The sequence below is a fragment of the Gymnodraco acuticeps genome, unplaced genomic scaffold, assembly GCF_902827175.1.
Source record: "Gymnodraco acuticeps unplaced genomic scaffold, fGymAcu1.1, whole genome shotgun sequence".
NCBI lineage: Eukaryota > Metazoa > Chordata > Actinopteri > Perciformes > Bathydraconidae > Gymnodraco > Gymnodraco acuticeps.
The window spans coordinates 1-24857 of record NW_022990164.1 but is presented as its reverse complement, the minus strand read 5'-3'; the positions used below and the strand labels follow the sequence as shown (position 1 = coordinate 24857).

Genomic DNA, 24857 nt, shown 5'->3' with positions numbered 1-24857 from the left:
TATTAGGTCCGTTACTGTTCCTAATTTATGTAAACGACATGTCATCAGCATGTGACTGCAACTTGTTCCTGTTCGCGGACGACTCAGCCCTGCTGGTCTCTGACAGGAGCAGATTGCAGGTTGAAAAAACCCTCAGCTCCGAGCTCGGCAGAATCTGCACCTGGCTCGCCGATAATAAATTATCATTACACCTGGGTACAACAGAGTCCATTCTCTTCGGTTCGAAACATAATCTCAGCAAATCCGACGACTTCTCAGTTGCAGTGGGCGACATTATTGTCACAAGTAAGAAGGAAATTACATACCTAGGATCTATTCTTGAGGCAAACCTCTCCTGTGACAAAATGGCATCCAATGTAATAAAAAAAGTCAATCAAAGAACTAGATTCCTATACCGGATCTCCTCTCTGGTAAACAAAAACACCCTGAAAACTCTGGCAGGAGCACTCATTCAAGGGTACTATGACTATGCTTGCCCGTCATGGTACCATAGCACCTCCAAGGCGCTAAAAATAAAACTTCAAACATCGCAAAATAAATTGGTCAGACTACTGCTTGACCTTTCATCTAGAACCCACCTCACCTCTGCCCACTTTGACAACCTAGGATGGCTTAGAGTAGACGACAGAGTACAGCTACTTGCAATGGGCCTGGTCTACAAGATCCACTACACCTCTATGGTACCCATGTACATGTCAAAATCCTTCCCAAAGGTCAAGGAATACCATGATCATAACACCAGAGGGAGCTCCACAAATCATGTGAAACCCAGATTTGGCACAAAAAAGGGGGAATACACGTTTCGCAATTATGCCACATCAAGGTGGAACGCTCTTCCCACAACTGTAAAGGAAAGTAAAACTATACTTACCTTCAAAACCTCTCTTAAAGAGCACCTTCGGGGGAGAGCATTGCAAAACTGGCCCCGGTAATGGTACAAATCTCAACCTGTCGTTCAATGGACAGCTTCCCCCCCCCATCTATGTATATACTCGCATTTTAGACTCTGTTACTAACTGTATATCTGTAGACTTGGTATGTCTTAAATGTCCGGTTAGGATGTATTAGAACGAAATCTAAAATGAAGATTGTAAATAAGCCATCTGTATGTCAAATATGTCTTATATGTCTTAAATGATATGATGAATTGGAAATGGGGGACCCTGATGTAAACAAGACGAAAGTCTTTCTCTGGTCTGCATCCCCTTAACAATTGTATGTTTTGAGCTGTACTGTACTGTACCCCAATATACAAGCTGTTAATAAACTTTTCAATCAATCAATCAACACACGTCATGCGCCGTGTGGCATTGACACAGCTAAGGTGATAAATAGTCTTTGCTTTCATATAATATCAGTTTTTAATTCAATCAGCAACAAATATTTTCATTTAATAATTCCGCAGTTGTACTGTGTCCATTCAATAATATTTAAGGTCATCTCAATTTAGATTGATGTTATATGACTTCAGCAGATGACACCCTGCTTTTATTTCTGGCCCTGAAATATTTTAAGTAGAATATTTAATTCATATGTTGTAAGATTCAAGTTTAACAACACATGAAAATCACACATGGATGTAAGGCAAGGCAAGGCAAGGCAAGTTTATTTATATAGCACTTTTCAACACAAGGCAATTCAAAGTGCTTTACAAAAATGAAAGAGATAAGAAAATGGTATTTAAAATCAGTCATTAAAAAGAAAAGCTAATAAAATAAACATTAAAAGAAAAAATACATGAATAAAAGTTACAGTGCAATTAAACATTAAAAGAAAAAAGTACATGGATAAAAGTTACAGTGCAGTCTAAGATATGAATAGTTCAATTAAAAGCAGCGACAAAAAGAAAAGTCTTCAGCCTGGATTTAAAAGTAGTAAGAGTTGCAGCGGACCTGCAGGTTTCTGGGAGTTTGTTCCAGATATTTGGAGCATAATAACTGAACGCTGCTTCTCCATGTTTAGTTCTGACTCTGGGGACAGAAAGCTGACCAGTCCCTGAAGACCTGAGAGATCTGGATGGTTCATAATTTAGCAGGAGGTCAGAAATGTATTTTGGGCCTAAACCATTCAGTGCTTTATAAACCAGCAGCAGTATTTTGAAATATATTCTTTGACACACAGGAAGCCAGTGTAAAGACTTCAGAACTGGAGTGATGTGATCCACTTTCTTAGTGTTAGTGAGGACTCGAGCAGCAGCGTTCTGAATTAGCTGCAGCTTCCTAATAGATTTTTTAGTGAGACCTGTGAAGACACCATTGCAGTAGTCGAGTCTACTGAAGATAAAAGCATGGACAAGTTTTTCCAAATCCTGCTGTGACATTAGTCTTTTAATCCTAGATATATTCTTTAGGTGATAGTAGGCTGATTTAGTAACAGTTTTAATGTGACTGTTGAAACTCAGGTCAGAGTCCATGACTACACCTAGATTTCTGGCTTTATCTGTTGTTTTGAACATTGCACACTGAAGCTCAGCGCTAACTTTTATACGTTCTGCCTTGGCTCCAAAAACCATTACCTCAGTTTTATCTTTGTTTAATTGGAGAAAGTTCTGACACATCCAGTCATTGATTTGTTCAATGCACTTACTCAGTGTTTGAATTGGAGCATAGTCTCCTGGTGAAATGGTTACGTAAATTTGTGTGTCATCTGCATAGCTATGGTAACTTATTTTGTTGTTCTTCATTATCTGAGCCAGTGGTAGCATGTAGATGTTAAAGAGAAGAGGCCCCAAGATGGAGCCTTGAGGAACCCCACATGTCATATTTGTCAACTCAGATGTGTATTTACCTATAGAAACAAAGTTGTTTCTGTCCTTTAAGTAGGATTCAAACCAATTCAGAACTGTTTCCGAAAGTCCCACCCAGTTCTCCAGTCGGTCTAGTAATATGCTGTGGTCAACAGTGTCAAACGCAGCTCTGAGATCTAATAATACTAACACTGAAGTTCTGCCACTGTCTGTGTTTAAGTGGATGTCATTAAAGACCTTTACAAGAGCAGTCTCAGTGCTGTGGTTTGGACGAAAGCCTGACTGGAACACATCAAAACAGTTATTTAAATGCAAGAAATTACTCAAACTGTTGAAAAACAACTTTTTCAATGATTTTACCTAGAAATGGGAGGTTTGATATGTACTTAAACATTAGTGATAAGAGAGAGCTTTGTGGTTTACCTTGATGTTCATACTATATTTATTGGAACCAGTTTGTATTAACAAAGATAAAACTAGAGCGATTCCAGAAGTATAACCAAACCCAAAGACCATTAGAAAGTGATATGGGAAATATTGACTTGGTAATGTTTTGACTTTTGTGAATGAATGTGAATAAGGTTACTTTATAATATCTTACAGAAATGTAATCAGAAGACATGTCACTTTATAATACACACATTAATCTTTATTATTTTAAATGTTGAAACCATCGACACAAGCAGAAACAGGTTGATGTTGAAACATGTCCTGAGAGCCAGAGAGCAGACTGAGAGCAGAGTGAGAGAGAAAGCAGAGTCCCAGTGAGTCAGCTCAGGACTGGGAACACTGGTCTCTCCTCAGTGTCTCTGAGAGCGGAGTCTGGGAGCCCTGGGTGGCCTCACAGGTCACAGAGACCACCTTCCTCCACTGGTCTGCAGAGAACCTCAGGGTGCTGCTCCAGCTGTAGTGGGCGTCCTTCTCCAGCACCCCGGGGCTCCTGCTCTCCTCCCAGCTGCTGCTGCCGTCCACCTTCCAGGCCAGACTCCAGTCTGAGGGGAAGCCCTTGTTGGCCAGGCACATGAGCGTGGCCTTCCCCTGCTGCAGCTCTTCTGTGGAGGGGGGCAGCACCGTCAGGGTGGGCTGGACATCACCTAGGAGACACCAATCAGATTAGAGGACAGGGAGCACACAGCTATTGATCAACCAGCAGACACTGGGACACCTTTACTGTGAGAGCGCTTCTCCTTTAAGGAGTTTCTGTCAGATGTTGGTTCTGCTCCATCAGTCTCTCACTCACACATTGTTTCACTTCCCTTCAAGAAGCCTCTCGTGCAAATCAGCACGGAGACACTTCATACAGAATCACCTGAAATATGTCACACTGGAAATAAAGTACAACATTAGGACACATTTTAAATAGTTGTGGTCTAAATCATCCAAAACCTGAACTCTACAAACCATCATTAAACTATTTAGTGGATAAATGAACAAATACGGGAAATGAAACAATCAATTGAGCTTAATGTGAATCTCAATAATTACCCAGTTTTACAAACTTTAAAATAATGTCTGAACGAATTCAACACATTTTTTAAATATCCATCGTTATCTTTACTCTGTTCAACCGTATTTAAAAACTGTATTCGTAATTTATTTGAAAACAGACGGGAGAATCGAGAACAAATGAAGAACAAGTGAATGAAACATTAGCAGTTTCATCATTTCACATCTGAAGCTGTTTAAATGACAGCATGTTGGGAATGTATAAAGACATTTCAGGAAAAGCTGCTCCGACTTAGGCTCAATGATGAAGAGGAATAAAGACATGAATACTAATACTATCTAAACATTACAATTAAAATAATATATATCTATCTCTCAAACATTCTAACACAGAATTTAAACGTCATCATATTTAGTTTTTGTGCAGAAACTTACTTCCAACATCCAGTCTGGTTCCTCCACCAAAAGTCCACCACAGTGATACAAAGTCATTGAGCCGCCGTACAAAAACCTCTCGCTGTAGAGAGACACGGCTCTCTGACTTTGACTCACTGAACTAAACCTACCAGCCCTCAAGATGCTACTTCACCATTAAAGGTGGACATAATGATTTATTCTCTGTTCAATGTTTAACTCTCAGAAAACATTTAAACGTCTTTTGCTGGAGTCAAGTGAGCCTCTTAGTTCAACGTATTTATAAAAGTATGGATACAATAACATGGAGAGGCAACTATTTCTCCTAGTAAGCTGAATAACAAGTACAACGAAAGAGAAATTGCTCGTATAAATTAACATTTGACTTACTTCCAACATCCAGTCTGGTTCCTCCACCGAACGTGTTCCACAGTGATACAAAGTCATTGAGCCGCCGTACAAAAACCTCTCACTGTAGAGAGACACGGCTCTCTGACTTTGACACAAACAAACTCACCAAACACATCCACGGTTTACCCACTTTATATAATAACTGCTTCCAATGTTTGAAACAGATTCACAAACTATGGAGAAGTATTGAATCTGTTTTTATGAGCTGTTATACATTTAAAAAGCAAAATACTCATATTGAATGAAGTACATGTAATGACGTTATTTCTTAAGAAGAACTCTCTAATCAATCGGGCAAAATGTAAATCATTGTCATTTGATAAAGCTTTATTTTAGATTGTTGTGGAGGAAGAGAGCTTTGATTCTAGTGGGAGTGAATTATAGGACAGTTTTAAATGTTCTTTGGAAAGAACAAGTGAGCCCTGACCCAGTCCGGGCGGCAGTGCCCTTGAGCAGGGCACCGGACCCCCAAGTGCTCCCTGGCACATGCTCCTGTGCACCTATGTACTTGTAAGGTGTGTAAAGAACACAGAGTGGAAACTGAATGCTCCCCCAGGGGAGGTCCATCTTCTTTCTCTTCTTCTTCGTGATCAATAATCCAGGTCCCTGTTGGAGTCAGTCAGAGCATTTCCATAGAGAGACACTTTGCATCAGCAGCACCATGCTCCAGTGCTCTGGGACACTTTATAGTCCTGAGAGTTGAGCACTGGATGACTGACAGCTGTCCTTCATGACAACAGAAGCCACAGGAATCCTCCTCATCAAGAACATGACTTTGATCTGCGTCCTCATCTGGACTCTCCTCTGCTGCTGCTTCACAGGTAAAGTCCAGAGAATCAAACTCCTCTCCTCTGTGAACATCCGTCCCTCTGAAATGAAGCGGACAAAACCATGACGCTGCTTTCTGTCTTTGTCTCTCCTCAGAGTCCAGAGGCCAGGTCACAGTGACTCAGTCTGGAGCAGTGAGCTCGGCTCCGGGACGCTCCGTCTCCATCACATGTACGACCAGTCAGAAGGTTTATGGACATAGCACTGACAAACACCGTTTAGCCTGGTACCAACAGAGAGATGGAGGAACTCCTAAACTGCTCATTTACGATGCTAGCACTCGAGCATCAGGGATTTCAGAGCGTTTTACAGGCAGTGGATCAAACTCTGACTTCACTCTGACCATCAGTGGAGTCCAGACTGATGATGCAGCAGTTTACTACTGTCAGAGTTTCCATTTCCCCAACAGTCAGTATGTGTTCACACAGTGAAAAAGCGTCATACAAAAACCTCCCTCAGTCAGACTGAACAGGAACTGAACTGACTGCTGCAGCTGGAAGCTACTGCAGAGACTGATACACTTCACTGAGGACACACACACACACACACACACACACACACACACACACACACACACACACACACACACACACACACACACACACACACACACACACACACACACACACACACACACACACACACACACACACACACACACTCACTCACACACACACTGTGTACTTTTTGATTAATACTCAGTAAAACTCCCGTCCTCAGTACAATAATTCCTGTATTGTATATGAACTATGAATTATTGTACTCAGGACAGGAGTTTAACGAAGTATTACTCAAAAAGTACAGAGTAAAAATACTTGATTGTACTTGTGCTAATAGTCCAAGTAGTACTGAGTCCAACTGTATCAATTTCATGTAGAACTTATGGTAACAAATCATTTTATCCCTCAACAAATATAGCAAAATACATGAATGATTGTACTCAGGAGTTTGACAGGGCATTACTCAAAACGTACACAGTAAAAGTACTTCATTGTATTTGTGGTAGTAGTTTAACAAGTACTGAGTCCAACAGTACCAATTTTATTAAGAATATATAGCTAAAAATCATTTTATCACTCATCAAATATAGCAGACGTGGCTTGAATTTGTTCTCAGGAGGGGACTTTGAGAGAGAATAACTGAACAAGTACACAGTAAAAGTACTTCACTTTATTGTTGGTAGCAGTCAAACAAGTAGCCTACTGAGTCCAACAGTGTCAATTTTATTAAGAACTTATGGTAAAACATATTTTTATCGCAAATATAGCACAAAAACATGCATTATTGTACTCTTGTATTGCGTCAGTGCCGCTTCTCGGCCGGTTACCGTAAAGGCGCTATTAATCGCGCACTCAAAAATGAAGAGCTGCTGATTTGACCAAGCAAACGCGAGAGACGGCTGAGTTGACCGCAGTGTTCCCCTGCACTCCGACAGCACTGAGCCCTACATCGAGATTAAGATTAAACACATGTATTTCATTTGGGAACACACACATATACCTTTGGAGTTGGACAGATGTGTGTAAATTACTGTTCATGGTAATTTGAAAACAAATGCCGGTGTCGGACATACACAAACACACCGAACACACACACACACACACACACACACACACACACACACACACACACACACACACACACACACACACACACACACACACACACACACACACACACACACACGAGCTGAGCAGTGCACAAACACACACGTCATGCGCCGTGTGGCATTGACACAGCTAAGGTGATAAATAGTCTTTGTTTTCATATAATATCAGTTTTAATTCAATCAGCAAAAAATATTTTCATGTAATAATTCCGCAGTTGTACTGTGTCCATTCAATAATATTTAAGGTCATCTCAATTTAGATTGATGTTATATGACTTCAGCAGATGACACCCTGCTTTTATTTCTGGTCCTGAAAATATTTTTAACTAGAATATTTAATTCATATGTTGTAAGATTCAAGTTTAACAACACATGAAAATCACACATGGATGTAAGGCAAGGCAAGGCAAGGCAAGGCAAGTTTATTTATATAGCACTTTTCAACACAAGGCAATTCAAAGTGCTTTACAAAAAATGAAAGAGATTAAGAAAATGGCATTTAAAATCAGTCATTAAAAAGAAAAGCTAATAAAATAAACATTAAAAGAAAAAATACATGAATAAAAGTTACAGTGCAATTAAACATTAAAAGAAAAAAGTACATGGATAAAAGTTACAGTGCAGTCTAAGATATGAATAGTTCAATTAAAAGCAGCGACAAAAAGAAAAGTCTTCAGCCTGGATTTAAAAGTAGTCAGAGTTGCAGCGGACCTGCAGGTTTCTGGGAGTTTGTTCCAGATATTTGGAGCATAATAACTGAACGCTGCTTTACCATGTTTAGTTCTGACTCTGGGGACAGAAAGCTGACCAGTCCCTGAAGACCTGAGAGATCTGGATGGTTCATCATTTAGCAGGAGGTCAGAAATGTATTTTGGGCCTAAACCATTCAGTGCTTTATAAACCAGCAGCAGTATTTAGAAATCTATTCTTTGACACACAGGAAGCCAGTGTAAAGACTTCAGAACAGGAGTGATGTGATCCACTTTCTTAGTGTTAGTGAGGACTCGAGCAGCAGCGTTCTGAATTAGCTGCAGCTTCCTAATAGATTTTTTAGTGAGACCTGTGAAGACACCATTGCAGTAGTCGAGTCTACTGAAGATAAAAGCATGGACAAGTTTTTCCAAATCCTGCTGTGACATTAGTCTTTTAATCCTAGATATATTCTTTAGGTGATAGTAGGCTGATTTAGTAACAGTTTTAATGTGACTGTTGAAACTCAGGTCAGAGTCCATGACTACACCTAGATTTCTGGCTTTATCTGTTGTTTTGAACATTGCACACTGAAGCTCAGCGCTAACTTTTATACGTTCTGCCTTGGCTCCAAAAACCATTACCTCAGTTTTATCTTTGTTTAATTGGAGAAAGTTCTGACACATCCAGTCATTGATTTGTTCAATGCACTTACTCAGTGTTTGAATTGGAGCATAGTCTCCTGGTGAAATGGTTACGTAAATTTGTGTGTCATCTGCATAGCTATGGTAACTTATTTTGTTGTTCTTCATTATCTGAGCCAGTGGTAGCATGTAGATGTTAAAGAGAAGAGGCCCCAAGATGGAGCCTTGAGGAACCCCACATGTCATATTTGTCAACTCAGATGTGTATTTACCTATAGAAACAAAGTTGTTTCTGTCCTTTAAGTAGGATTCAAACCAATTCAGAACTGTTTCCGAAAGTCCCACCCAGTTCTCCAGTCGGTCTAGTAATATGCTGTGGTCAACAGTGTCAAACGCAGCTCTGAGATCTAATAATACTAACACTGAAGTTCTGCCACTGTCTGTGTTTAAGTGGATGTCATTAAAGACCTTTACAAGAGCAGTCTCAGTGCTATGGTTTGGACGAAAGCCTGACTGGAACACATCAAAACAGTTATTTAAATGCAAGAAATTACTCAACTGTTGAAAAACAACTTTTTCAATGATTTTACCTAGAAATGGGAGGTTTGATATATACTTAAACATTAGTGATAAGAGAGAGCTTTGTGGTTTACCTTGATGTTCATACTATATTTATTGGAACCAGTTTGTATTAACAAAGATAAAACTAGAGCGATTCCAGAAGTAAAACCAAACCCAAAGACCATTAGAAAGTGATATGGGAAATATTGACTTGGTAATGTTTTGACTTTTGTGAATGAATGTGAATAAGGTTACTTTATAATATCTTACAGAAATGTAATCAGAAGACATGTCACTTTTATAATACACACATTAATCTTTATTATTTTAAATGTTGAAACCATCGACACAAGCAGAAACAGGTTGATGTTGAAACATGTCCTGAGAGCCAGAGAGCAGACTGAGAGCAGTGTGAGAGAGAAAGCAGAGTCCCAGTGAGTCAGCTCAGGACTGGGAACACTGGTCTCTCCTCAGTGTCTCTGAGAGCGGAGTCTGGGAGCCCTGGGTGGCCTCACAGGTCACAGAGACCACCTTCCTCCACTGGTCTGCAGAGAACTTCAGGGTGCTGCTCCAGCTGTAGTGGGCGTCCTTCTCCAGCACCCCGGGGCTCCTGCTCTCCTCCCAGCTGCTGCTGCCGTCCACCTTCCAGGCCAGACTCCAGTCTGAGGGGAAGCCCTTGTTGGCCAGGCACATGAGCGTGGCCTTCCCCTGCTGCAGCTCTTCTGTGGAGGGGGGCAGCACCGTCAGGGTGGGCTGGACATCACCTAGGAGACACCAATCAGATTAGAGGACAGGGAGCACACAGCTATCGATCTACCAGCAGACACTGGGACACCTTTACTGTGAGAGCGCTTCTCCTTTAAGGAGTTTCTGTCAGATGTTGGTTCTGCTCCATCAGTCTCTCACTCACACATTGTTTCACTTCCCTTTAAGAAGCCTCTCATGCAAATCAGCACGGAGACACTTCATACAGAATCACCTGAAATATGTCACACTGGAAATAAAGTACAACATTAGGACACATTTTAAATAGTTGTGGTCTAAATCATCCAAAACCTGAACTCTACAAACCATCATTAAATTATTTAGTGGATAAATGAACAAATACGGGAAATGAAACAATCAATTGAGCTTAATGTGAATCTCAATAATTACCCAGTTTTACAAACTTTAAAATAATGTCTGAAAGAATTCAACACATCTTTTTAAATATCCATCGTTATCTTTACTCTGTTCAACCGTATTTAAAAACTGTATTCGTAATTTATTTGAAAACAGACGGGAGAATCGAGAACAAATGAAGAACAAGTGAATGAAACATTAGCAGTTTCATCATTTCACATCTGAAGCTGTTTAAATGACAGCATGTTGGGAATGTATAAAGACATTTCAGGAAAAGCTGCTCCGACTTAGGCTCAATGATGAAGAGGAATAAAGACATGAATACTAATACTATCTAAACATTACAATTAAAATAATATATATCTATCTCTCAAACATTCTAACACAGAATTTAAACGTCATCATATTTAGTTTTTGTGCAGAAACTTACTTCCAACATCCAGTCTGGTTCCTCCACCAAAAGTCCACCACAGTGATACAAAGTCATTGAGCCGCCGTACAAAAACCTCTCGCTGTAGAGAGACAAGGCTCTCTGACTTTGACTCACTGAACTAAACCTACCAGCCCTCAAGATGCTACTTCACCATTAAAGGTGGACATAATGATTTATTCTCTGTTTAATGTTTAACTCTCATGAAAACATTTAAACGTCTTTTGCTGGAGTAAAGTTAGCCTCTTAGTTCAACGTATTTATAAAAGTATGGATACAATAACATGGAGAGGCAACTATTTCTCCTAGTAAGCTGAATAACAAGTACAACGAAAGAGAAATTGCTCTCATAAATTAACATTTGACTTACTTCCAACATCCAGTCTGGTTCCTCCACCGAACGTGTACCACAGTGATACAAAGTCATTGAGCCGCCGTACAAAAACCTCTCACTGTAGAGAGACACGGCTCTCTGACTTTGACACAAACAAACTCACCAAACACATCCACGGTTTACCCCACTTTATATAATAACTGCTTCCAATGTTTGAAACAGATTCACAAACTATGGAGAAGTATTGAATCTGTTTTTATGAGCTGTTATACATTTAAAAAGCAAAATACTCATATTGAATGAAGTACATGTAATGATGTTATTTCTTAAGAAGAACTCTCTAATCAATCGGGCAAAATGTAAATCATTGTCATTTGATAAAGCTTTATTTTAGATTGTTGTGGAGGAAGAGAGCTTTGATTCGAGTGGGAGTGAATTATAGGACAGTTTTAAATGTTCTTTGGAAAGAACAAGTGAGCCCTGACCCAGTCCGGGCGGCAGTGCCCTTGAGCAGGGCACCGGACCCCCAAGTGCTCCCTGGCACATGCTCCTGTGCACCTATGTACTTGTAAGGTGTGTAAAGAACACAGAGTGGAAACTGAATGCTCCCCCAGGGGAGGTCCATCGTCTTTCTCTTCTTCTTCGTGATCAATAATCCAGGTCCCTGTTGGAGTCAGTCAGAGCATTTCCATAGAGAGACACTTTGCATCAGCAGCACCATGCTCCAGTGCTCTGGGACACTTTATAGTCCTGAGAGTTGAGCACTGGATGACTGACAGCTGTCCTTCATGACAACAGAAGCCACAGGAATCCTCCTCATCAAGAACATGACTTTGATCTGCGTCCTCATCTGGACTCTCCTCTGCTGCTGCTTCACAGGTAAAGTCCAGAGAATCAAACTCCTCTCCTCTGTGAACATCCGTCCCTCTGAAATGAAGCGGACAAAACCATGACGCTGCTTTCTGTCTTTGTCTCTCCTCAGAGTCCAGAGGCCAGGTCACAGTGACTCAGTCTGGAGCAGTGAGCTCTGCTCCGGGACGCTCCGTCTCCATCACATGTACGACCAGTCAGAATATTTATTGTTCGAACTGTTTAGCCTGGTACCAACAGAGAGATGGAGGAACTCCTAAACTGCTCATTAAGCAAACTACTACTCGAGCATCAGGGATTTCAGAGCGTTTTACAGGCAGTGGATCAAACTCTGACTTCACTCTGACCATCAGTGGAGTCCAGACTGATGATGCAGCAGTTTACTACTGTAAGAGTTTCCATTACCCCAACAGTCAGTGGGTGTTCACACAGTGAAAAAGCGTCGTACAAAAACCTCCCTCAGTCAGACTGAACAGGAACTGAACTGACTGCTGCAGCTGGAAGCTACTGCAGAGACTGATACACTTCACTGAGGACACACACACACACACACACACACACACACACACACACACACACACACACACACACACACACACACACAGAGCTGAGCAGAGCACAAACACAAGGCCACTGGCCACGACAATATCCCCTCCAAATTCCTCAGAGACACAGCAACCGCCATCTCACCAGTCATAGCTCACATAATTAACCTCTCCATAAAACAGGGAAAAGTACCCAAAGACTTCAAAATTGCAAGAGTAACCCCCCTGCACAAAAAGGGCAGCAAATTGGACCCAGGCAACTACCGCCCTGTTTCTATACTTACCTCCATCTCGAAAGTCATGGAAAAAATAGTATATGAACAGGTCGAAAAGTACCTCGCGGAAAAGAAACTAATCTATGAATTTCAATCTGGCTTTAGAACATCCCACTCCACTGACACATGCCTTCTTTATTTGAGCGACCACATCAAACAAGAGGTGGACGAGGGCAAGTACTGCGGCATGGTGATGCTGGACCTACAAAAGGCTTTCGACACTGTCAATCACCCCATTCTGATTGACAAGCTAAAAGCAATTGGTTTTGATAAACTATCGGTGAGCTGGATGCAATCCTACCTGGAGGGGAGAGAACAGATGGTGGAGGTAAACGGTACTCTGCCCCCCCCCCTTCCCAGTGAGCTGTGGTGTTCCACAAGGAAGCATATTAGGTCCGTTACTGTTCCTAATGTATGTAAATGACATGTCATCAGCATGTGACTGCAACTTGTTCCTGTTCGCGGACGACTCAGCCCTGCTGGTCTCTGACAGGAACAGATTGCAGGTTGAAAAAACCCTCAGCTCCGAGCTCGGCAGAATCTGCACCTGGCTCGCCGATAATAAATGATCATTACACCTGGGTAAAACAGAGTCCATTCTCTTCGGTTCAAAACATAATCTCAGCAAATCCGACGACTTCTCAGTTGCAGTGGGCGACATTATTGTCACAAGTAGGAAGGAAATTACATACCTAGGATCTATTCTTGAGGCAAACCTCTCCTGTGACAAAATGGCATCCAATGTAATAAAAAAAGTCAATCAAAGAACTAGATTCCTATACCGGATCTCCTCTCTGGTAAACAAAAACACCCTGAAAACTCTGGCAGGAGCACTCATTCAAGGGTACTATGACTATGCTTGCACGTCATGGTACCATAGCACCTCCAAGGCGCTAAAAATAAAACTTCAAACATCGCAAAATAAACTGGTCAGACTACTGCTTGACCTTTCATCTAGAACCCACCTCACCTCTGCCCACTTTGACAACCTAGGATGGCTTAGAGTAGACGACAGAGTACAGGTACTTGCAATGGGCCTGGTCTACAAGATCCACTACACCTCTATGGTACCCATGTACATGTCAAAATTCTTCCCAAAGGTCAAGGAATACCATGATCATAACACCAGAGGGAGCTCCACAAATCATGTGAAACCCAGATTTGGCACAAAAAAGGGGGAATACACGTTTCGCAATTATGCCACATCAAGGTGGAACGCTCTTCCCACAACTGTAAAGGAAAGTAAAACTATACTTACCTTCAAAACCTCTCTTAAAGAGCACCTTCGGGGGAGAGCATTGCAAAACTGGTCCCGGTAATGGTACAAATCTCAACCTGTCGTTCAATGGACAGCTTCCCCCCCCATCTATGTATATACTCGCATTTTAGACTCTGTTACTAACTGTATATCTGTAGACTTGGTATGTCTTAAATGTCCGGTTAGGATGTATTAGAACGAAATCTAAAATGAAAATTGTAAATAAGCCATCTGTATGTCAAATATGTCTTATATGTCTTAAATGATATGATGAATTGGAAATGGGGGACCCTGATGTAAACAAGACGAAAGTCTTTCTCTGGTCTGCATCCCCTTAACAATTGTATGTTTTGAGCTGTACTGTACTGTACCCAATATACAAGCTGTTAATAAACTTTTCAATCAATCAATCAACACACGTCATGCGCCGTGTGGCATTGACACAGCTAAGGTGATAAATAGTCTTTGCTTTCATATAATATCAGTTTTAATTCAATCAGCAACAAATATTTTCATTTAATAATTCCGCAGTTGTACTGTGTCCATTCAATAATATTTAAGGTCATCTCAATTTAGATTGATGTTATATGACTTCAGCAGATGACACCCTGCTTTTATTTCTGGTCCTGAAATATTTTAAGTAGAATATTTAATTCATATGTTGTAAGATTCAAGTTTAACAACACATGAAAATCACACATGGATGTACTTAAACATTAGTGATAAGAGAGAGCTTTGTGGTTTACCTTGATGTTCATACTATATTTATTGGAACCAGTTTGTATTAACAAAGATAAAACTAGAATGATTCCAGAAGTAAAACCAAACCCAAAGACCATTAGAAAGTGATATGGGAAATATTGACTTGGTAATGTTTTGACTTTTGTGAATGAATGTGAATAAGGTTACTTTATAATATCTTACAGAAATGTAATCAGAAGACATGTCACTTTTATAATACACACATTGATCTTTATTATTTTTAAATGTTGAAACCATCGACACAAGCAGAAACAGGTTGATGTTGAAACATGTCCTGAGAGCCAGAGAGCAGACTGAGAGCAGAGTGAGAGAGAAAGCAGAGTCCCAGTGAGTCAGCTCAGGACTGGGAACACTGGTCTCTCCTCAGTGTCTCTGAGAGCGGAGTCTGGGAGCCTGGGTGGCCTCACAGGTCACAGAGACCACCTTCCTCCACTGGTCTGCAGAGAGCCTCATGGTGCTGCTCCAGCTGTAGTGGGCGTCCTTCTCCAGCACCCCGGGGCTCCTGCTCTCCTCCCAGCTGCTGCTGCCGTCCACCTTCCAGGCCAGACTCCAGTCTGAGGGGAAGCCCTTGTTGGCCAGGCACATGAGCGTGGCCTTCCCCTGCTGCAGCTCTTCTGTGGAGGGGGGCAGCACCGTCAGGGTGGGCTGGACATCACCTAGGAGACACCAATCAGATTAGAGGACAGGGAGCACACAGCTATCGATCTACCAGCAGACACTGGGACACCTTTACAGTGAGAGAGCTTCTCCTTTAAGGAGTTTCTGTCAGATGTTGGTTCTGCTCCATCAGTCTCTCACTCACACATTGTTTCACTTCCCTTCAAGAAGCCTCTCATGCAAATCAGCACGGAGACACTTCATACAGAATCACCTGAAATATGTCTCACTGGAAATAAAGTACAACATTAGGACACATTTTAAATAGTTGTGGTCTAAATCATCCAAACCCTGAACTCTACAAACCATCATTAAACTATTTAGTGGATAAATGAACAAATACAGGAAATGAAACAATCAATTGAGCTTAATGTGAATCTCAATAATTACCCAGTTTTACAAACTTTAAAATAATGTCTGAAAGAATTCAACACATCTTTTTAAATATCCATCGTTATCTTTACTCTGTTCAACCGTATTTAAAAACTGTATTCGTAATTTATTTGAAAACAGACGGGAGAATCGAGAACAAATGAAGAACAAGTGAATGAAACATTAGCAGTTTCATCATTTCACATCTGAAGCTGTTTAAATGACAGCATGTTGGGAATGTATAAAGACATTTCAGGAAAAGCTGCTCCGACTTAGGCTCAATGATGAAGAGGAATAAAGACATGAATACTAATACTATCTAAACAGTACAATTAAAATAATATATATCTATCTCTCAAACATTCTAACACAGAATTTAAACGTCATCATATTTAGTTTTTGTGCAGAAACTTACTTCCAACATCCAGTCTGGTTCCTCCACCAAAAGTCCACCACAGTGATACAAAGTCATTGAGCCGCCGTACAAAAACCTCTCGCTGTAGAGAGACACGGCTCTCTGACTTTGACTCACTGAACTAAACCTACCAGCCCTCAAGAAGCTACTTCACCATTAAAGGTGGACATAATGATTTATTCTCTGTTCAATGTTTAACTCTCATCAAAACATTTAAACGTCTTTTGCTGGAGTAAAGTGAGCCTCTTAGTTCAACGTATTTATAAAAGTATGGATACAATAACATGGAGAGGCAACTATTTCTCCTAGTAAGCTGAATAACAAGTACAACGAAAGAGAAATTGCTCTTATAAATTAACATTTGACTTACTTCCAAACTCCAGTCTGGTTCCTCCACCGAACGTGTTCCACAGTGATACAAAGTCATTGAGCCGCCGTACAAAAACCTCTCACTGTAGAGAGACACGGCTCTCTGACTTTGACACAAACAAACTCACCAAACACATCCACGGTTTACCCACTTTATATAATAACTGCTTCCAATGTTTGAAACAGATTCACAAACTATGGAGAAGTATTGAATCTGTTTTTATGAGCTGTTATACATTTAAAAAGCAAAATACTCATATTGAATGAAGTACATGTAATGACGTTATTTCTTAAGAAGAACTCTCTAATCAATCGGGCAAAATGTAAATCATTGTCATTTGATAAAGCTTTATTTTAGATTGTTGTGGAGGAAGAGAGCTTTGATTCGAGTGGGAGTGAATTATAGGACAGTTTTAAATGTTCTTTGGAAAGAACAAGTGAGCCCTGACCCAGTCCGGGCGGCAGTGCCCTTGAGCAGGGCACCGGACCCCCAAGTGCTCCCTGGCACATGCTCCTGTGCACCTATGTACTTGTAAGGTGTGTAAAGAACACAGAGTGGAAACTGAATGCTCCCCCAGGGGAGGTCCATCTTCTTTCTCTTCTTCTTCGTGATCAATAATCCAGGTCCCTGTTGGAGTCAGTCAGAGCATTTCCATAGAGAGACACTTTGCATCAGCAGCACCATGCTCCAGTGCTCTGGGACACTTTATAGTCCTGAGAGTTGAGCACTGGATGACTGACAGCTGTCCTTCATGACAACAGAAGCCACAGGAATCCTCCTCATCAAGAACATGACTTTGATCTGCGTCCTCATCTGGACTCTCCTCTGCTGCTGCTTCACAGGTAAAGTCCAGAGAATCAAACTCCTCTCCTCTGTGAACATCCGTCCCTCTGAAATGAAGCGGACAAAACCATGACGCTGCTTTCTGTCTTTGTCTCTCCTCAGAGTCCAGAGGCCAGGTCACAGTGACTCAGTCTGGAGCAGTGAGCTCTGCTCCGGGACGCTCCGTCTCCATCACATGTACGACCAGTCAGAAGGTTTATTATAATGGAAACCACGTTTTAGCCTGGTACCAACAGAGAGATGGAGGAACTCCTAAACTGCTCATTTACTATACTAGCACTCGAGAAACAGGGATTTCAGAGCGTTTTACAGGCAGTGGATCAAACTCTGACTTCACTCTGACCATCAGTGGAGTCCAGCCTGATGATGCAGCAGTTTACTACTGTCAGAGTTTCCATGTCATCAACAGTCAGCATGTGTTCACACAGTGAAAAAGCGTCTTACAAAAACCTCCCTCAGTCAGACTGAACAGGAACTGAACTGACTGCTGCAGCTGGAAGCTACTGCAGAGACTGATACACTTCACTGAGGACACACACACACACACACACACACACACACACACACACACACACACACACACACACACACACACACACACACACACACACACACACACACATTATCACACACACACTCTGACAAGCTGCCATGCTTTCCTCCTCCTCTATTTCCACCAAAAGCATCTGAAAACTGAAATACTAAAGCTTTAGGAAGAGAGATCAGAGTCTCTTCTCAGAGTAACACAACTGTAAAAGTATCTTCAGTGTAGAGAGACACGGCTCTCTGACTTTGACACAAACAAACTCACCAAACACATCCACAGTTTACTCAGTTTATTCAGTGCTTGAATTGGGCCGGTACTCACCGGTACGCAGAACCGGGACTTCTGATTTTTTTCCCATCTGCGTCCCGTTACTTCTTACTGTGTACCGGCACCTCATGATGCATCTAGGTACGCTGCGCATATTTGTTGTGTTTATGCTCAGTTGCAACTCCCACCCAGTAGGTGGCTCTGTAGACTGCGATAGACTAGAGCAGGGGGGGGGCAGACAAACAGGCATTAACATCTATAGGGCAATTATGAGGGCAACACTGGATTACGGGTGTATAAAATATGCAGCAGCAGCAAAAACGTCATTACTAAAAATGGATAGATTACAATATAAAGCGTTACGGTTGTGTATAGGAGCAATTAAGTCAACCCCTATTAATGCAATACTAGTTGAAGCAGGAGAGACTCCATTGGAGCTAAGAAGAGAGAACATTGCTATTGCTTATTGGGTCAGGTTAAAAGGAAGTGGGGAAGGAAATATCACAAACAAAACATAACAGGATTGCTGGGAATATTCCAAGTTCCAGGGGCGTGGGTTTGGATGGACAAGTAAAGGAAAAGTAAGGACATATAACATGCAGGATTTAGAGTTTTCACCATCAAATCCATTTAGCAGTGTTCCCCCATGGCTTTTTCCAATAGTAAATATAGATATGAGTATTGTAGAAAAGAAAAGAGAGTGGCAAATAAATGAAGTAGGTGTAGTGCCGAGAGAAGGGAGTCGGAGGCGGTGCATCGAAGGTGGAAAGTTGGTTTTATTGAGCAGCAGAGAACCACATGTTGCCGGCTTGAAGTCTGGGAAGAGAAGGGAAGAAGAGAAAGGAGGGCACACAGTAGGTACACAGGAGGTACAGTCAACATGTGTGTCCGTGCGGAACAATACCCCCAACCTGTAGTTCCATGAGTGAATTATGATAAACAGTGATCACTACACAAGCCCCCACAGAATTCAAACATGGACACAATCCTCGCGACCAGGAGGAAGCACCACAGGGGCCGAGGAGGGTGGGAACGCAGGCGAGGGCCAGGCCATGGAACGGGCCGTCGGAAGGAGGCCGCAGGAGAGGGCAGGGGCCCAACGAGGGCGAGGGCACCCCCACCGGGGGTTGGGGGGCGGGCCACGGAACGGGCCGTCATAAGGGGGCCACAAGGGGCCGTGGTAGGCGTCGTGGCGAATGAAGAAAAACATCCGCCAGCCGTAGAAAGCTGGGTCGCTGTGCGACGTGGGGACGGGCGTGAATATCCCGGTGGCATCACAGGCTCTGCCCTTGCATGGTTCAGGTCCTACCTGACAGGACCGTAGCTTCTCTCAGTGCAGCTTGGTGCCTTCTCCTCTGCTAAAGCCCCTCTTACCTGTGGGGTTCCCCAAGGCTCTATCCTGGGCCCCATCCTCTTTTTACTGTACATACACTGGCCCTAGGTTCAATTCTCACTAAAAACAATATTCCCTTCCACTGCTATGCAGACGATGTACAGATCTATCTGCCTCTCAAAGCAAATGTCAAACACTCACTACAGCAGTTGATGGACTGCTTGATAGAGATAAAATCCTGGCTGAGCAAATACTTCCTTAACCTCAACGAGAGCAAGACTGAGGTCATCTTTTTTGGACCCCAACCTCCAGCCTCTCCGGTTGATATTCTGGGCTCTCTCAATTGAAACATCCTCCCCTCTGTCATGAACCTTGGAGTGACCTTCACTAGCACTTTTAAATTCGACAAGCAGGTCAGCACCCTAGTCAAATCCTGCTTTTTTTTAAATAAGACTATTGGCCAAGACCAAGTCGTATTTATCTTTTAAAGACCTAGAAAGGGTTATTCATGCCTTTGTTACCTCAAGACTGGATTACTGCAACGCTCTGTATGTGGGTATGGACCAGGCCTCAATTAGACGCCTGCAGCTAGTCCAAAACGCAGCTGCACGTCTTCTGACTGGCCATAAAAAGCGTGACCACATCACCCCAATATGGCCTTCACTGACTTCCAATTCGGTTCCAAATTGGTTTTTTAAACTCCTTTTATTTGTTTTCAAAGCCCTAAATGGGCTGGCTCTGGCCTATATAGCCTGAACTCCTCCATCGCTACACCCCAGCCAGAGCTTTAAGGTCTGCTGACCAGCTGCTGCTGGTAGTGCCCAAGACCAGGCTCAAAACCCGAGGGCACCGAGCCTTCGCAGCAGCTGGCCCCAGGCTCTGGAGCACTCTGCCCCTCCATGTGAGGTCGGCCCAGACCCTAGGGTTTTTAAATCCTCACTAAAGACACACTTCTTCTCTCTGGCCTTCTAGTCAGAGCGGAGCACGACACCTGACTATTCCCTGTGTTTTTGTTTTTTATATTTCTGTTGTAAATGATTGTCTTTTATTGTGATTGTAATGTGTTTTTATTACATGTACAGCACTTTGGCTCGACCAAAAATCGCTTTTAAATGTGCTATATAAATAAAACTTGATTTTATTTGATAGCTGTCTCTGTATTTATTGGAAGGTTCTGACAAAGTGGTAGTGTTTCCTGCCACACCTGAGCGAATCCATTTACATTACAATACTCTCCATGTCCCCTCCTGAGAACAAAATCAAGCCACTTCTGCTACATTTGATGAGATATCAAATTATGTTTAGCCATAAGTTCTTAATAAAATTGGTACTGTTGGACTCAGTACTTGTTAGACTACTACCACAAATACAATGAGGTACTTTTACTATACTCTTTGAGTAATACTCTGTCAAACTCCCGTCCTGAGTACAATAATTCATGTATTCTGGTATATTTGATGAGGGATCAAATGATTTTTTGCAAAAGGTTCTACATGAAATTGATGTTGGACTCAGTACTACTTGGACTACTAGCACAAGTACAATCAAGTACTTTTACTGTGTACTTTTTGATTAATACTCAGTAAAACTCCCATCCTGAGTACAATAATTCCTGTATTATGAACTATGAATTATTGTACTCAGGACAGGAGTTTAACGAAGTATTACTCAAATGGTACAGAGTAAAAATACTTGATTGTACTTGTGCTAGTAGTCCAAGTAGTACTGAGTCAAGCAGTGTCAATTTCATATAGAACTTATGGTAACAAATCATTTTATCCCTCAACAAATATAGCAAAATACATGAATGATTGTTCTCAGGAGGGGACTTTGAGAGAGAATAACTGAACAAGTACACAGTAAAAGTACTTCACTTTATTGTTGGTAGCAGTCAAACAAGTAGCCTACTGAGTCCAACAGTGTCAGTTTTATTAAGAACTTATGGTAAAACATATTTCTATCGCAAATATAGCACAAAAACATGCATTATTGTACTCTTGTATGTGTCAGTGCCGCTTCTCGGCCGATTACCGTAAAGGCGCTATTAATCGCGCACTCAAAAATGAAGAGCTGCTGATTTGACCAAGCAAACGCGAGAGACGGCTGAGTTGACCGCAGTGTTCCCCTGCACTCCGACAGCACTGAGCCCTACATCGAGATTAAGATTAAACACATGTATTTAATTTCGGAACACACACATATACCTTTGGAGTTGGACAGATGTGTGTAAATTACTGTTCATGGTAATTTGAAAACAAATGCCGGTGTCGGACATACACAAACACACACACACACACACACACACACACACACACACACACACACACACACACACACACACACACACACACAGAGCTGAGCAGAGCACAAACACAAGGCCACTGGCCACGACAATATCCCCTCCAAATTCCTCAGAGACACAGCAACCGCCATCTCACCAGTCATAGCTCACATAATTAACCTCTCCATAAAACAGGGAAAAGTACCCAAAGACTTCAAAATTGCAAGAGTAACCCCCCTGCACAAAAAGGGCAGCAAATTGGACCCAGGCAACTACCGCCCTGTTTCTATACTTACCTCCATCTCGAAAGTCATGGAAAAAATAGTATATGAACAGGTCGAAAAGTACCTCGCGGAAAAAGAAACTAATCTATGAATTTCAATCTGGCTTTAGAACATCCCACTCCACTGACACATGCCTTCTTTATTTGAGCGACCACATCAAACAAGAGGTGGACGAGGGCAAGATACTGCGGCATGGTGATGCTGGACCTACAAAAGGCTTTCGACACTGTCAATCACCCCATTCTTATTGACAAGCTAAAAGCAATGGTTTGATAGACTATCGGTGAGCTGGATGCGGTCCTACCTGGAGGGGAGAGAACAGATGGTGGAGGTAAACGGTACTCTGTCCCCCCCCCCTCCCAGTGAGCTGTGGTGTTCCACAAGGAAGCATATTAGGTCCGTTACTGTTCCTAATTTATGTAAACGACATGTCATCAGCATGTGACTGCAACTTGTTCCTGTTCGCGGACGACTCATGCCCTGCTGGTCTCTGACAGGAGCAGATTGCAGGTTGAAAAAAGCCCTCAGCTCCGAGCTCGGCAGAATCTGCACCTGGCTCGCCGATAATAAATTATCATTACACCTGGGTAAAACAGAGTCCATTCTCTTCGGTTCGAAACATAATCTCAGCAAATCCGACGACTTCTCAGTTGCAGTGGGCGACATTATTGTCACAAGTAGGAAGGAAATTACATACCTAGGATCTATTCTTGAGGCAAACCTCTCCTGTGACTAAAATGGCATCCAATGTAATAAAAAAAGTCAATCAAAGAACTAGATTCCTATACCGGATCTCCTCTCTGGTAAACAAAAACACCCTGAAAACTCTGGCAGGAGCACTCATTCAAGGGTACTATGACTATGCTTGCCCGTCATGGTACCATAGCACCTCCAAGGCGCTAAAAATAAAACTTCAAACATCGCAAAATAAAACTGGTCAGACTACTGCTTGACCTTTCATCTAGAACCCACCTCACCTCTGCCCACTTTGACAACCTAGGATGGCTTAGAGTAGACGACAGAGTACAGCTACTTGCAATGGGCCTGGTCTACAAGATCCACTACACCTCTATGGTACCCATGTACATGTCAAAATTCTTCCCAAAGGTCAAGGAATACCATGATCATAACACCAGAGGGAGCTCCACAAATCATGTGAAACCCAGATTTGGCACAAAAAAGGGGGAATACACGTTTCGCAATTATGCCACATCAAGGTGGAACGCTCTTCCACAACTGTAAGGAAAGTAAAACTATACTTACCTTCAAAACCTCTCTTAAAGAGCACCTTCGGGGGGGAAGCATTGCAAAACTGGCCCCGGTAATGGTACAAATCTCAACCTGTCGTTCACTGGACAGCTTCCCCCCTCACATCTATGTATATACTCGCATTTTAGACTCTGTTACTAACTGTATATCTGTAGACTTGGTATGTCTTAAATGTTCCGGTTAGGATGTATTAGAACGAAATCTAAAATGAAAATTGTAAATAAGCCATCTGTATGTCTAATATGTTCTTATATGTCTTAATGATATGATGAATTGGAAATGGGGGACCCTGATGTAAACAAGACGAAAGTCTTTCTCTGGTCTGCATCCCCTTAACAATTGTATGTTTTGAGCTGTACTGTACTGTACCCCAATATACAAGCTGTTAATAAACTTTTTCAATCAATCAATCAAACACACGTAATGCGCCGTGTGGCATTGACACAGCTAAGGTGATAAATAGTCTTTGCTTTCATATAATATCAGTTTTAATTCAATCAGCAAAACATCTTTTCATTTAATAATTCCTCAGTTGTACTGTGTCCATTCAATAATATTTAAGGTCATCTCAATTTAGATTGATGTTATATGACTTCAGCAGATGACACCCTGCTTTTATTTCTGGTCCTGAAAATATTTTAAAGTATAATATTTAATTCATATGTTGTAAGATTCAAGTTTAACAACACATGAAAATCACACATGGATGTACTTAAACATTAGTGATAAGAGAGAGCTTTGTGGTTTACCTTGATGTTCATACTATATTTATTGGAACCAGTTTGTATTAACAAAGATAAACTAGAATGATTCCAGAAGTATAACCAAACCAAAGATCATTAGAAAGTGATATGGGAAATATTGACTTGGTAATGTTTTGACTTTTGTGAATGAATGTGAATAAGGTTACTTTATAATATCTTACAGAAATGTAATCCAGAAGACATGTCACTTTTATAATACACACATTCATCTTTCTTATTTTAAATGTTGAAACCATCGACACAAGCAGAAACAGGTTGATGTTGAAACATGTCCTGAGAGCCAGAGAGCAGACTGAGAGCAGAGTGAGAGAGAAGCAGAGTCCCAGTGAGTCAGCTCAGGACTGGGAACACTGGTCTCTCCTCAGTGTCTCTGAGGAGCGGAGTCTGGGGAGCCCTGGGTGGCCTCACAGGTCACAGAGACCACCTTCCTCCACTGGTCTGCAGAGAGCCTCAGGGTGCTGCTCCAGCTGTAGTGGGCATCCTTCTCCAGCACCCCGGGGCTCCTGCTCT

General features: G+C 41.9%; 1 pseudogene and 5 gene segments (V, D, J or C); 3 read left to right on the top strand and 3 right to left on the bottom strand.

The window, feature by feature from the left end:
- Positions 1-3373: 3373 nt before the first annotated feature.
- LOC117547024 lies at positions 3374-5132 on the bottom strand. The segment is given in 3 exon segments: positions 3374-3840; positions 4997-5072; positions 5124-5132. Coding segments are annotated over 3 exon segments (405 nt in total).
- A 555-nt stretch (positions 5133-5687) lies between these two features.
- On the top strand, positions 5688-6299 carry LOC117547016. The segment is given in 2 exon segments: positions 5688-5838; positions 5942-6299. Coding segments are annotated over 2 exon segments (426 nt in total).
- Positions 6300-9641: 3342 nt separating this feature from the next.
- LOC117547038 lies at positions 9642-11407 on the bottom strand. The segment is given in 3 exon segments: positions 9642-10113; positions 11272-11347; positions 11399-11407. Coding segments are annotated over 3 exon segments (405 nt in total).
- A 556-nt stretch (positions 11408-11963) lies between these two features.
- On the top strand, positions 11964-12555 carry LOC117547021. The segment is given in 2 exon segments: positions 11964-12114; positions 12218-12555. Coding segments are annotated over 2 exon segments (414 nt in total).
- Positions 12556-15148: 2593 nt separating this feature from the next.
- On the bottom strand, positions 15149-16417 carry LOC117547023 (annotated as a pseudogene).
- Positions 16418-17450: 1033 nt separating this feature from the next.
- On the top strand, positions 17451-18051 carry LOC117547019. The segment is given in 2 exon segments: positions 17451-17601; positions 17705-18051. Coding segments are annotated over 2 exon segments (420 nt in total).
- Positions 18052-24857: the final 6806 nt, after the last annotated feature.